The 12,142-nt window shown below is 50.1% G+C and overlaps 2 protein-coding genes across 5 annotated transcripts in view; one reads left to right on the top strand and one right to left on the bottom strand.

The window, feature by feature from the left end:
• Nucleotides 1–12,142, bottom strand: part of PDE2A (phosphodiesterase 2A) — a 393,922-nt gene that overhangs the window by 85,835 nt on the left and 295,945 nt on the right. For all 3 annotated transcript variants that reach the window (XR_014525169.1, XR_014525170.1, XM_083499374.1), the window contains one exon: nucleotides 8,960–9,048. Coding sequence is in view for 1 of the 3 variants with exons in the window: in XM_083499374.1 (XP_083355500.1) it covers nucleotides 8,960–9,048 (89 nt within the window). In the remaining 2 variants the exon portion in view is untranslated. The remainder of the gene's footprint in view (nucleotides 1–8,959; nucleotides 9,049–12,142) is intronic.
• The window catches only part of ARRB1 (arrestin beta 1), a 558,582-nt gene that overhangs the window by 295,271 nt on the left and 251,169 nt on the right, over nucleotides 1–12,142 (top strand). Inside the window, exon 17 of one of the 2 annotated variants that reach the window (XR_014525197.1) lies at nucleotides 8,270–8,286. The exons of the other annotated variant lie outside the window; for it this stretch is intronic. The gene's annotated coding sequence lies outside the window, so the exon portion shown is untranslated. Of the gene's footprint in view, nucleotides 1–8,269; nucleotides 8,287–12,142 lie in introns of those variants that run through there. 2 annotated transcript variants of the gene reach the window in all.

Below are 12,142 nucleotides of genomic sequence, written 5' to 3'. Positions count from 1 at the left end.
ACTTAGGTTGCAAATAACAAGCACGTATCCTAAAGGCACCACTGATCTTTATTTCAAGGAAGATGAACCCTGAGGAAGGGTCTGGGAACCCTGGATTCTCTCACTGCTCAAAGGTTAGGGTAGTTTAAACCACCACTACAGTGGTGCCTCGCAAGACGAAAAGAATCCGTTCTGTGATTCTCTTCGTCTAGCGGTTTTTTCGTCTTGCGAAGCATGCCCATTGACAGATTAGCGCTATTAGCGGCTTTTAGCGGCTTTTAATCGGCTTATCGGCTTATCGGATCAGCTGATAAGCGGCTTAGCGGCTTAGAAAAAGGGGGGGGAGGAAAAAAAAACCTGCAGGAACTCGCAAGACATTTTCGTCTTGCAAAGCAAGCCCATAGGAGGTTCGTTTTGCGAAGCACCTCCAAAACGGAAAACTCTTTCATCTAGCGAGTTTTCCGTCTTGCGAGGCATTCGTCTTGCGGGGCACCACTGTATAGGGTTTTCCCGTTTTGCTAGAGTTCCAGTTGACTACACTAAATTAGCACACAAATCTCATCTGTAGTCAGCACCTCAAATTAATAGTTAGAGAGATAGGACTGACTTCCGTTCTCACACTTCCCAAGCCTGGAAAGTCAACACAGACATGTGATGTAACAATCACACATCCAGCAACGGAGGAGTGAAATGCTAACAAGGGGACCGCAAGGGTCATCTAGCCCTAACCCCCTGCAACGCAGGAAGCATCCCTGACGGATGGCCATCCAACCTTGGCTTAAAGCCTTCTAGGTTGATACTCATCACTTCCTCCAGTGGGAGTGAGTTCCACAGTTCAATTCTGTGCGGACGGAGCTTTTCCTGCCCGTCTGCTTCTGCCAGGCAGGATGGCGCCCCCAGGATTTTTCCAGGAGATGAAAGGAAAGCCTACACTGCAGGCGCCCACAAAGTGTGTTTCGAAGGTGACAAAATAAACCCACGGCCAACAACCTTGAGGGCGTGGAAGGAAGGTGCACGTGTGATATAGAGGCATAGATCTGGCTGTCTTCCTTTTCATGTCAGTCTCCATTTCCAATTTATCTCCGGTTCCGTTTGATGTGTTTCGTGGATGCAATTAACAGCGGCTCGCCACGCAGCTAAACGAGATGAAATATGCCTTGCTGGCATAGGCGGGGATGGCATGAATCATCTCCGTCGGTTTTTAAAAGAATGCAAATCATAAACACACACACACACACACACACACACACACACACCCTTTGGAAGTTGAACAAAAATGATCGCGCTGTATACTTGCGTTTTCTCGCCTCCTGGGGTAGCACTGCCATCCCACATGTTGGATTGCCTATTGTACTTCGCTGCCTACATGCCTGCCCCCTGTGTGTCAATCTGAAGCGCAACATGCTTCTCTTGACAGCGCTTCAGAGACAGGTTTTCCTCCGCCTCTCCCTCTCTGCAAAAGTGACAGAAACAAATCAAATCTCTCCCTCTCTCTCTCGGTCTCTAATTTGTTGCTATTATTATTCCCAATATGCGCTTATTGCCATGCTGCACAGAAATGGGCCCTGCCGTTTGGCGGAGGGGTAATTCGTCGCTTTCCTGATCGCCCACGGTGAGCAGCGATTACCCCCCAGGCGAACAAGCGAGCGAGGAGTGGGGCCTCCCTGCTGGTCCTGCCCTTCTCCCTCTATTCGGAGAGATTAGTGGTGGCCTTAACCTCTTTATAACACAGGGAAGGGGGAAGAGAGTGGCGTGAGCCCCATTTTGGCCCTTTTGATTCCTGGGGAAAGATCACCCCTGCCATTAGAGGACTTGGTGGCTGTGAGCTATAATAATAATAATAATAATAATAATAATAATAATAATAATAATAATAATAATAATAATTTATTATTTATACCCCGCCCATCTGGCTGGGTTTCCCCAGCCACTCTGGGCGGCTTCCAACTGAATATTAAAAACAGTACAGCATCAAACATTAAAAACTTCCCTAAAGAGGGCTGCCTTCAGATGACTTTTAAAAGTAAAATAGTTTTTTATTGCTTTGACATCTGCTGGGAGGGCGTTCCACAGGGCAGGCGCCACTACCGAGAAGGCCCTCTGCCTGGTTCCCTGTAACCTTACTTCTCGCAGTGAGGGAACCGCCAGAAGGCCCTCGGTGCTGGATCTCAGTGTCCGGGCTGAACGATGGGGATGGAGACGCTCCTTCAGGTATACTGGACCGAGGCCATTTAGGTCTTTAAAGGTCAGCACCAACACTTTGAATCGTGCTCGGAAACGTACTGGGAGCCAATGCAGATCTCTCAGAACCGGTGTTATGTGGTCCCAGCGGCCACTCCCAGTCACCAGTCTAGCTGCCGCATTCTGGATTAATTGCAGTTTCCGGGTCACCTTCAAATGTAGCCCCACGTAGAGCGCATTGCAGTAGTCCAAGTCTATTGACACCGTTGGACTTTTTAGAGCTTGGCTGCATCTTCTGGTCTAGGTTTTATTTTGCAGGGTGATGGGGAGGTGACAAAGACAGCCCATGAAATTGGGAGGCAGTCACATCTCACTGAGATTTCAGGGTTTCGGAGATTTGGCTGGCCTTAGGCAAGAGGGCTGAGGGCGTTTATTTTTCCTCTTTTCTTTTCTTTTTTTTTTCTTTTTTTTAAAAAAGACTTTTAAAGAAATGGGTGGGCAGTTGGTTGTCTGAATCCCAGGGAAGTTTGCATGCGCTTTGTACACGTGGTATTATTTCTCCCTTCCCAAGGGAGCCAGTGTGGTGTAGTGGTTAAGAGCGGTAGTCTCATAATCTGGGGAACCGGGTTCGTGTCTCCGCTCCTCCACCTGCAGCTGCTGGGTGACCTTGGCCTAGTCACACTTCTCTGAAGCCTCTCAGCCCCACTCACCCCACAGAGTGTTTGTTGTGGGGGAGGAAGGGAAAGGAGATTGTGAACTGCTTTGAGACTCCTTAGGGTAGTGATAAAGCGGGATATCAAATCCAAACTCTTCTTCAGAAGCTCCCAGGTTCAGTCCCAAATGAATTTTCTATGTAGGGCTGGGAAAGTCCCAGGTCCAAAACCCTGAAGGCATTTAGGCAGGAAGAACCAGCTGCACAAATATAGGACGGGGGGCACCTGGCTTACTAGCAGTACATGTGGAAAGGATCTAGAATCATAGAATCATAGAATCATAGAGTTGGAAGAGACCACAAGGGCCATCGAGTCCAACCCCCTGCCAAGCAGGAAACACCATCAGAGCACTCCTGACATATGGATGTGTTAGCTGAGATTCCTGCCTTGAAGGGGGTTGGACTAGATGACGCTTGTGGTCCCTTCCAAATCTATGATTCTGTGAGAGCTTCTGCCAGTCAGTGTAGACAATACTGAGCTAAGTGGACCAAAGGTCTGACTCACAGAGGGCAACTCCCTAGGGCAGAGGAGGGGCCATGGCTGGACGAGATAGCATCCACCTTGCAGGCAGATAGTCTCAGTCCGGCCTCCAGTGGCAACTCCAGGTAGAGTGGAAAAGCCCCCAAAGCCTGCACAGATGCTGCCAGTCAGAGCAGGCAGTTCTGAACTAAGTGGTCTAAAGGTTTGATTTAGTACAATGCAGCTTCCTGATTATTTTAACTGAGATGACTCGAACGTCTTTTGCAAAAGAAGCCGTCCCTGAAATGGGGGGAGCAGTTTCATCCAGGTGCCAAGAAAGGGTGAAGAAGTGAGCTCCTCTCGGCCCCCCCCCCAAGCCTCATCTGCTATCTCCAGGAAAAAAGTGCTGAAAGTCCCTATGAGCAAACAGACCTTAAAATGAATAGTAGGCCATAAACCTCCGGCAGCTCCCGTGTGTGCAAGGCTATAAAAGCACAAGAAGTGTCCTGATAAGCAAACATTTGCCACCGGAATAGCGGCTGTGCAACTGAAGGACTGTTAAAATCACTCCTGCAGCCGTGCCCCAGTGCAATGCCTCCGTCAAGGGATGGCCGTTCACCATTCCTTTAAGAGCAATTCATTAGCCAGCTAAGTTGTTTGCTCCCGTTTGGGCTGGCGGCCCTGGAATCTCATCCTGCGATGGAGAGATGGTGCTGCTTGCACCAAGGTGCCAGGGCAACTGTCAGCTTTTATAAGGCCAGTGAGACTCAGGTGGGCTCCTTCCACCATCTGACCCCTCCGAAGCTGGTGGTTGCAGTACTACCTGCCGGCCATATGCAGCGGTGGCGCTGCAGCATAGCCAACCTTCATATTCCTTGATCCTGCTGCCACGGCAGTGTGTGGTTATAGGAATCGGTTTGCTCGGCTTATCAAGCAGTTCTTCCCCAAGCGGCGAGTTTCTGCTTGCCCAGGCAAGGAGGCTCTAGGACCCTCATGACCAAGGGCAGCTAGGAGCAATCTGACTTAGCTGGGCTGCAGATTTTAACCTACATTGCAGGGGGTTGGGCTGGATGACCCGTGGGACCCCTTCCAAATCTACAATTCTGTGATTCTAACATAAGACTCCCTCAAGTCTTAGGAAACCAAGCCTTATGGGGGAACCTTGCCGACCCCTGCTCTAAGTTGAGCACTGCTTGTCTGTTTATACGGTCGATTTGCAACTGGCGTGGGGCTTACATCCTTGAAGCACCCCCTTGGAACCGCCCCATCCAATCAACCTTACCTTTCTTAATCTGCTGCACTGGAAAGGTCTCCCACCCTATGCAAGGCAGAGAGCTTTTAAGTTCTCCTCCTTGCTTAAGAGGCTCTGGAAGGCTCTCACAACATCTCACAGGACCAGCCGAGATCTCAAGGGATTCCCTGGATGTTTTTAAGCAGAGGTTGGATGGCCACCTGTCACAGATGCTTCAGCTGAGATCCCTGCCTTGCAGGGGGCTGGACTGGATGACCCTCGGGGGTCCCTTTGCAACTCTACAATTCTATAATTCTACGATCTCACGAGAGCCTCCCAGAGCCCAGTGTGCCAGTCCGAGAGCTGCAAAGGGGCTGGGTGTGGGCAGGCTGACTCCTGGCCGACGGAGGCCGTCTTATCCTCTGGCACTCTGAGGCAGCAGAGCAATATCCACGGAAAACGATTTGTCTGCCTGCCGCTGACTTGTTTGCAGTAGATAACAGCCAGGGGCTGTAAACAGCCTGGGGAGGGCATTAATCTGCCGCTGGCAACTGGCACCTCTCCCAGACTGGCTGTCGGGTTGCAGCCGAGTAGCCGCAAGCGCACCAAAAAGGGCTGGCACTTAGGAGGGAGAAGCAGAACAGCTGCCTCTGGTCATTTAGGAGCTGTAGTTCATGCAGCGCTACAGGATGCTGGCGCTGGTGGGAGGTGCCAGGGTGCCACTGCTCTGGGAAAGCGTTCTCTAAACCTCCTCGGGGAGATTTCAGCTCTTAGATTTCTCCTTTCTGTCCTAGTCCCACAGTCAGTGCAATAGAGCAGGGCAGCTGAGCGGGCAGTAGCTGTATATGTAGTTTAATGAGTGAAATAGAATAAAAGATTTTGAGTCTCGGGGGTGTGGAGAGTATGGTCTTTTGGTTGCTATTTTGCTAATGCTTTTAATTATTGTTTCGGCGATCGTAAATGCAGTCTTGATTTGTTAATCATATACAGTGGCGTAGCGTGTGGGGTGCAGGGGGGGCCGGCCGCACCGGGCGCAACATCTGGGGGTTAGGGTTAGGGGGCACAAATCCACGGGTTAGGGGGCGCAATTCCACGGGTTAGGGGGCGCAAATTACTTGCCTTGCCCCGGGTGCTGACAACCCACGCTACGCCACTGATCATATAATAAGACTCTTGCTTTAATTGTGACATTTAGCTCATTTTTTAGTTGTTGCTTTTTTTGCAGCGGCTTATAGATTGCAATTGTTTTACCGGTGATTTGTTAATTATTCTATATGATTTGTGATGCCCTATTATGTTCTACCTGTTATTTCTCCTAGAATCACAAGAGTTGGAAGAAAACCATCTAATCCAATTCCCTGCAATGCGGGAATATGTCATAATCACACTCTAACCAACTAAGCAATTATAAGGCGCTTTGGGAATCATCTGAATGAAAAGCGGCATAGAAATATAATCAATCCATCCATCCATCCATCCATCCATCCATCCATCCATCCATCCATCAGTTCTTCTTGCTTTCTGGTCTCAGTGGTGGTGCAATAGTTAAAAGTGTCAGTCTAAGGCCTGGGAGACCTGGGTTCAAATCTCCACTCTTTTGCTTGAATCGCACTGGGTGACCTTAGGTCACAGTGGCTGCCTCTCAGCTTAGCCTACCTCAGGGGTCTGCAACCCGCGGCTCCGGAGCCGCATGTGGCTCTTTTACACCTTTGCCGCGGCTCTGGGGCAGATACTAGCGAGGGGAGGAGGCGCATTGTGCGCCCCGACACTCCCCACTGTGGCGGGCGCTGTACTGGCTGTGACGTCGCATGGGGGCCGTGCGTGCGTTAGTCACGCACCGTCCCGACGTCACCTTCCCGCCTGCCCGCTACATTGTAAGGGGCATGTACGCTGGTCACTGCATTGAAAGGGGGCATATACGCTGGTCACTGTTTTGAAGGGGAGTGAAGAACACACACACACAAAAAGGTAACTTGTTAATTTAACGTTTATTTCTATGAGGAGGAGTAATTCTGAGGGGTCAAACAAAGAAATAATAAAAAAGTGACCAAAAAGTTATTTTTATAATGACGAGTTTTGCGGCTCCCAGTTTTTTTTCCTTCGGAAACGGGTCCAAGTGGCTCTTTTTGTCTTAAAGGTTGCAGACCCCTGGCCTACCTCGCAGGGTTGTTGTGAGGGGGAAATGGGGAACACGAAAACTGTGCATGCCCCCTTGACTCCTTGGAGGAAAGGTAAAGGACCCCTGACAGTTAAGTCCAGTTGCGAACGACTCTGGGGTTGCGTTGCTCATCTCACTGTACTGGCCAAGAGAGCCGATGTTTGTACGCAGACATTTTTTCCCGGGTCATGTGGCCAGCATGACTAACCCACTTCTGGTGAACCAGAGCAGCGCACAGAAATGCCGTTTACCTTCCCGCTGGAGCGGTACCTACTTATCTACTTGCACTTGACGTGCTTTCAAACTGCTAGGTGGGCAGGAGCAGGGACCGAGCAACAGGAGCTCACCCTGTCGCGGGGATTCGAACTGCCGGCCTTCTGATCGCCAAGCCCTAGGCTCAGTAGTTTAGACCACAGCGCCACCCGCATCCCTTGGAGGAAAGGTAGGGTATTAGTAAAATAAGTAAATGAAATCAATAGCTACCTGAGAAGGCTGCCCTCAACCTGCAGTGGCTTTGACCAAGAAGTGCTTGGGTTGAACAGACCCTTGGCCTGTTCTTGGCAGGCTTTAGCGAAGGGTTATAAAGCTCCGTATCTTGTATGCACACAGCGAGAGTGGCTTTATGTGCATCTATCTATCTCTGTGAGGTCACTGAAGTGGATGCACTTTATAGGTCCAGATGGGACCAGGAGAACATGCCGCAGTCGAGTGAATCGTAACTCAGATAACAAGTTATTTTTGCAGAGGGAGAGCAATCGCCTTCCCCGTAACTGGTTTGTTGACGGTGGCAAGTTGATTTGCAGGTGATAGACAGGCGGCCGCAGATAAAGCAGGGTGATTTGGAATCATTATGGGCAGCTTTGCATCCTTTCCTCTTTCCAGCAGAAACACAAAGCCTCTTATTTTTAATAAAAATAATAAAGACTCTCAATAACGTTTGGACAAAAACAGATTTAACAGTTACAGCGGAGGAGCAGGTTTGGAACCACCACTCCCTTCAGTGCGCATTTAATTTTTTCCCTCACCAGGGTCAAGCTAAAAATAAACAGGTTCTTCAAATCCGCTGCAAGACCCAGCTGTGAAGGACGCCAATTGGCTAGCACCTGTGACGCCACGCAAACACCTGCACCGTGTTCGGCTATTGTACATTCTCCAGTCAATATGGAGAATTCTCTCTGCTCGGCATGCATAGCCTTCAAGAAAAATGCCCTTTCCTGACCTGGAGATCAGAAGTGCGTAGTCTGTGGCAACCACCCTGCAATCCCAATTTGTAAAAATTAAATAAAAACAAATAAATAAAAGGTACAATCAGAAACCACCACCAGGAAATTAGCTGTTGTGAATTTGACTGACACAGCTGTGGCTGAGTGAGCTTGTGAAAAGCAAAAGGCTTTGTGAAAGGAAATTTGAGAGTGATGAGACTGGCATGTTCACGTTAAGACCGAGAGGAAAGAAGGCAGCAAATGGGCTGAAGTTGTTGGGGATATTTTTTTGTATTAGAGTGCAATCATAGAATCATAGAATTGTAGTGTTGGAAGGACCCCACAGGTCATCTAGTCCAACCCCCTGCAATGCAGGGATCTCAACACGCTGTCCCCCCCTCCACTTTGAAACCATACCAGAGCCAGCTTAAAGGTAAAGGTAAAGGGGCCCCTGACTGTTAGGTCCAGTCATGACCTACTCTGGGGTTGCGGCGCTCATCTCGCTTTACTGGCCAAGGGAGCCGGCGTACAGCTTCCGGGTGATGTGGCCAGCATGACTAAGCCGCTTCTGGCAAACCAGAGCAGCGCACGGAAACGCCGTTTACCTTCCCGCCGGAGCAGTACCTATTTATCTACTTGCACTTTGACGTGTTCTCGAACCGCTAGGTTGGCAGGAGCAGGGACCGAGCAACGGGAGCTCACCCCGTCGTGGGGATTCAAACCGCCGACCTTCTGATCAGCAAGTCCTTGGCTTTGTGGTTTAACCCACAGCATCACCCGCGTCCCAACAGAGCCAACTAACTTTGCCCATATGCTAGCGGTTTCATTGCTGCACCACTAGGACTACATTTGTAGTATATTAAAAGATGGGAAAATAATGAGAACGTTACAGCCGATACGCTCTCTTTCTCGACTAATAAAATCAGTATCACATTCTCCGTTATAGCACAACTCTTGCAGAAGATGGTAATGCTTGTGTTACACTGCGATCTCTTTATATGAAACCCACCCCCCACATAGAGATGATATAGCTTACCCAAGCTTTCCCTCCTGTGGCAACTCATGGGGTGGGTCGTTGCACGTCAGCCGGGTTTCCCCGTCCAGGAGGTAGACATATACTCTTTCCTGAGGGTTAAAGAGCACAGATTGTTATGCCGTGTTAAGCCATTGCAGAATAAGTCACAGCGACTATCAATTAGCTACTGGGCTAAGTTCATGGTGCTGGTTTCAGTGAATAAAACCCAGTACAGCTTAGCACCAGAACATCAGCAGAGCCCTATCTTCCTATAGAAATAAAAGCATAAGGCTGTCGTCACGCAGAACCCAATGGAGGATTTGCAGTGCCTCGTCAGAATCCGAGACCCACATGAAGCTCGGGCGCCCGAAAAAGGAGCTGGCTGCTTTTCCCAAGATGAAACAGCGCTGCTTCTGGCTCCAATTAACTCTGATTTGGACATCCGCTTGAGCCTATTAAGTGTGTCAGAGAGGCTGGCAAAGGCGCCCAGGAGACGCCAGGCCATTAGCGCCGAGAGAAGAGGGGGGTTGTGGAGGGCAGGCGACAGGCCACAGTACCCAGGCACTGTTGGCACAGCTTTCCGGAATAAAAACCCAACTTCCTGCGTGCCTCCACCCCACCCCATGCCCCAGATAGCCAGCGTCTTGCAACCTCCCGGAACAGATTAATACTATTTTGCTGCTAATTGTCTCCCAATGTCTTCACCACTGAGGAGCCTCACAATTAAATCCTCTTCAGGGGGGCTTAGCTGAATGGGCTGGTGTGGCTGTTCTCTTGGCGGACTGGCTGTTCTAGCTCCCTCTCTTCTTATTCGATTGCATTGTTTTCTACTGCAGATGAAAATCATTTCCCCCAGAACAAATTTGGGAATTGCCGGGGGTTGGACTGGATGACACTTGAGGTAATAAGAATAAGAATACCCCGCACATCTGGCTGGGTTTTGCTAGCCACTCTGGGCGGCTCCCAATGGAACACTAAAAACAGAATAAAACTTCAAACATTAAAAACTTCCCTAAACAGAGGTCCCTTCCAACTGCACAATTCTACAATCCTAATGGTCCAGGGCAAGCATAGGCAAACTTGGCCCTCCAGATGTTTTGGGACTACAACTCCCATGATCCCTAGCTATCAGGACCAGTGGTCAGGGATGATGGGAATTGTAGTCCCAAAAAACATCTGAAGGGCTGAGCTTGCCTATGCCTGGTCCAGGGTGTGGCCAGAAGATGCTAGGCGCCCCAGAAGCAATGCCATCTCTGTGACATGGAATTGCAGAATTGTAACATTGAACGGAACCCCAAGGGGCCATCTAGTCCAACCCCCTGCAATGCAGGGATCTCAGCTAAAGTACCCATGGCAACCTCTGCTTAAAAACCTCCAAAGAAGGGGAGTCCACAACCTATTCCACTTTGAAATAGCTCTTACTGTCAGGAAGTTCTTTCCGTCACAGTGGGACCTACTTAGAATCATAGAATCATAGAATCATAGAATCATAGAGTTGGAAGAGACCACAAGGGCCATCGAGTCCAACCCCCTGCCAAGCAGGAAACACCATCAGAGCACTCCTGACATATGGTTGTCAAGCCTCTGCTTAAAGACCTCCAAAGTAGGAGACTCCACCACACTCCTTGGCAGCAAATTCCACTGTCAAACAGCTCTTACTGTCAGGAAGTTCTTCCTAATGTTTATGTGGAATCTTCTTTCTTGTAGTTTGGATCCATTGCTCCGTGTCTGCTTCTCTGGAGCAGCAGAAAACAACCTTTCTCCCTCCTCTATGTGACATCCTTTTATATATTTGAACATGGCTATCATATCACCCCTTAACCTCCTCTTCTCCAGGCTAAACATGCCCAGCTCCCTTAGCTGTTCCTCGTAAGGCATCGTTTCCAGGCCTTTGACCATTTTGGTTGCCCTCCTCTGGACACGTTCCAGTTTGTCAGTGTCCTTCTTATCTACTTGCACTGGTGTTTTTCCAGACTGCTAGGTTGGCAGGAGCTGGGACCGAGCAACAGGAGCTCACCCCGTTGCAGGGATTCAAACCACCACACTTCCGATCGGCAAGCCCTAGGCCCTGTGGTTTAACCCACAGCACCACCAACTTAGATGGCTTTAAAAGAAGATTTTGACTGTTACCTCTGGACAGTTAAGTCCAGTCAAAGGCGACTCTGGGGTTGTGGCGCTCATCTTGTTTTCAGGCCGAGGGAGCCGGCGTTTTTCTGCAGACAGCTTTCTGGGTCATGTGGGCAGCAGGACTAAACCGCTTCTGGCGCAACGGGACACCATGATGGAAGCCAGAGCTCATGGTAACGCCATTTATCTTCCCGCCACAGCAGTACCTATTTATCTACTTGCACTGGTGTGCTTTCGAACTGGTAGGTTGGCAGGAGCTGGGAGAGAGCAACGGGAGCTTACCCCGTCGTGGGGATTCAAACCGCTGACCTTCCAATCGGCAAGCCCAAGAGGCTCAGTGGTTTAGACCACAGCGCCACCGGCATCCCTTGTGTATGCCCATGGGTGATGCACATCGCTGCACCATAGCTGTGGGCAGATGGGGTCCCCAACCCCACAACTCCAGGCCTGCTGGAGGCAAGGAGGCAGAGAGGCATTCTGAAGCCAGTAAGCGCAATTCATGACAGTTGAGTGGGACGCAGAGCTATTATCTTTAGCTAATATCGGAAATAATGCAGTCGCCGCTGAGTGATTTGACGTCCTGGTGCCACAGAAACATGCCCTCTGTTTTGTTCCGCCTCAGCTGTTCCCGATCTTCAAGGCCCTGATTTGTCTAAATCACCCCTTCCAGACAAATGAAGGGTTCGGCAGTCTCCCTCCAGGCAGAGCAGCGCCTGCAAATTGCTCGCTCTCTGCCTGTAATAGTAATGTCCGTAATGAAGCTGTGCTTAATTTGGCCATGGAGACAGGCACTTTGCGGCAGGGGAGCAGTGAAGCCGAGCATTGGAGGTCGGGTGGGAAGGAGGCAGCGGATGTGACTGTGATAGCCTGGGAATTGGATTCAGAGGCTGAACCTGAGGAATCCCAGCCTGCACAGGAGTCCCTGCCTCCAGAACCAGCTGAGCCGGGGCTGGGGCATGAGCTGAAGGGTCCTCACCTGTGCTGGGTCCTCAGGTGCAGGCACCAGCTGAGTCTGCTCTGGCTCCTGAGGTGATGGAGGACCCATTGCCTGCAGGTGTGCCTCTCTCAGCCCCGTCA

The sequence above is a fragment of the Podarcis liolepis genome (genome assembly GCF_965112155.1).
Source record: "Podarcis liolepis genome assembly, chromosome: 4".
Classification (NCBI taxonomy): Eukaryota; Metazoa; Chordata; class Lepidosauria; order Squamata; family Lacertidae; genus Podarcis; species Podarcis liolepis.
This window is presented reverse-complemented; position numbering and strand designations above follow the sequence as displayed.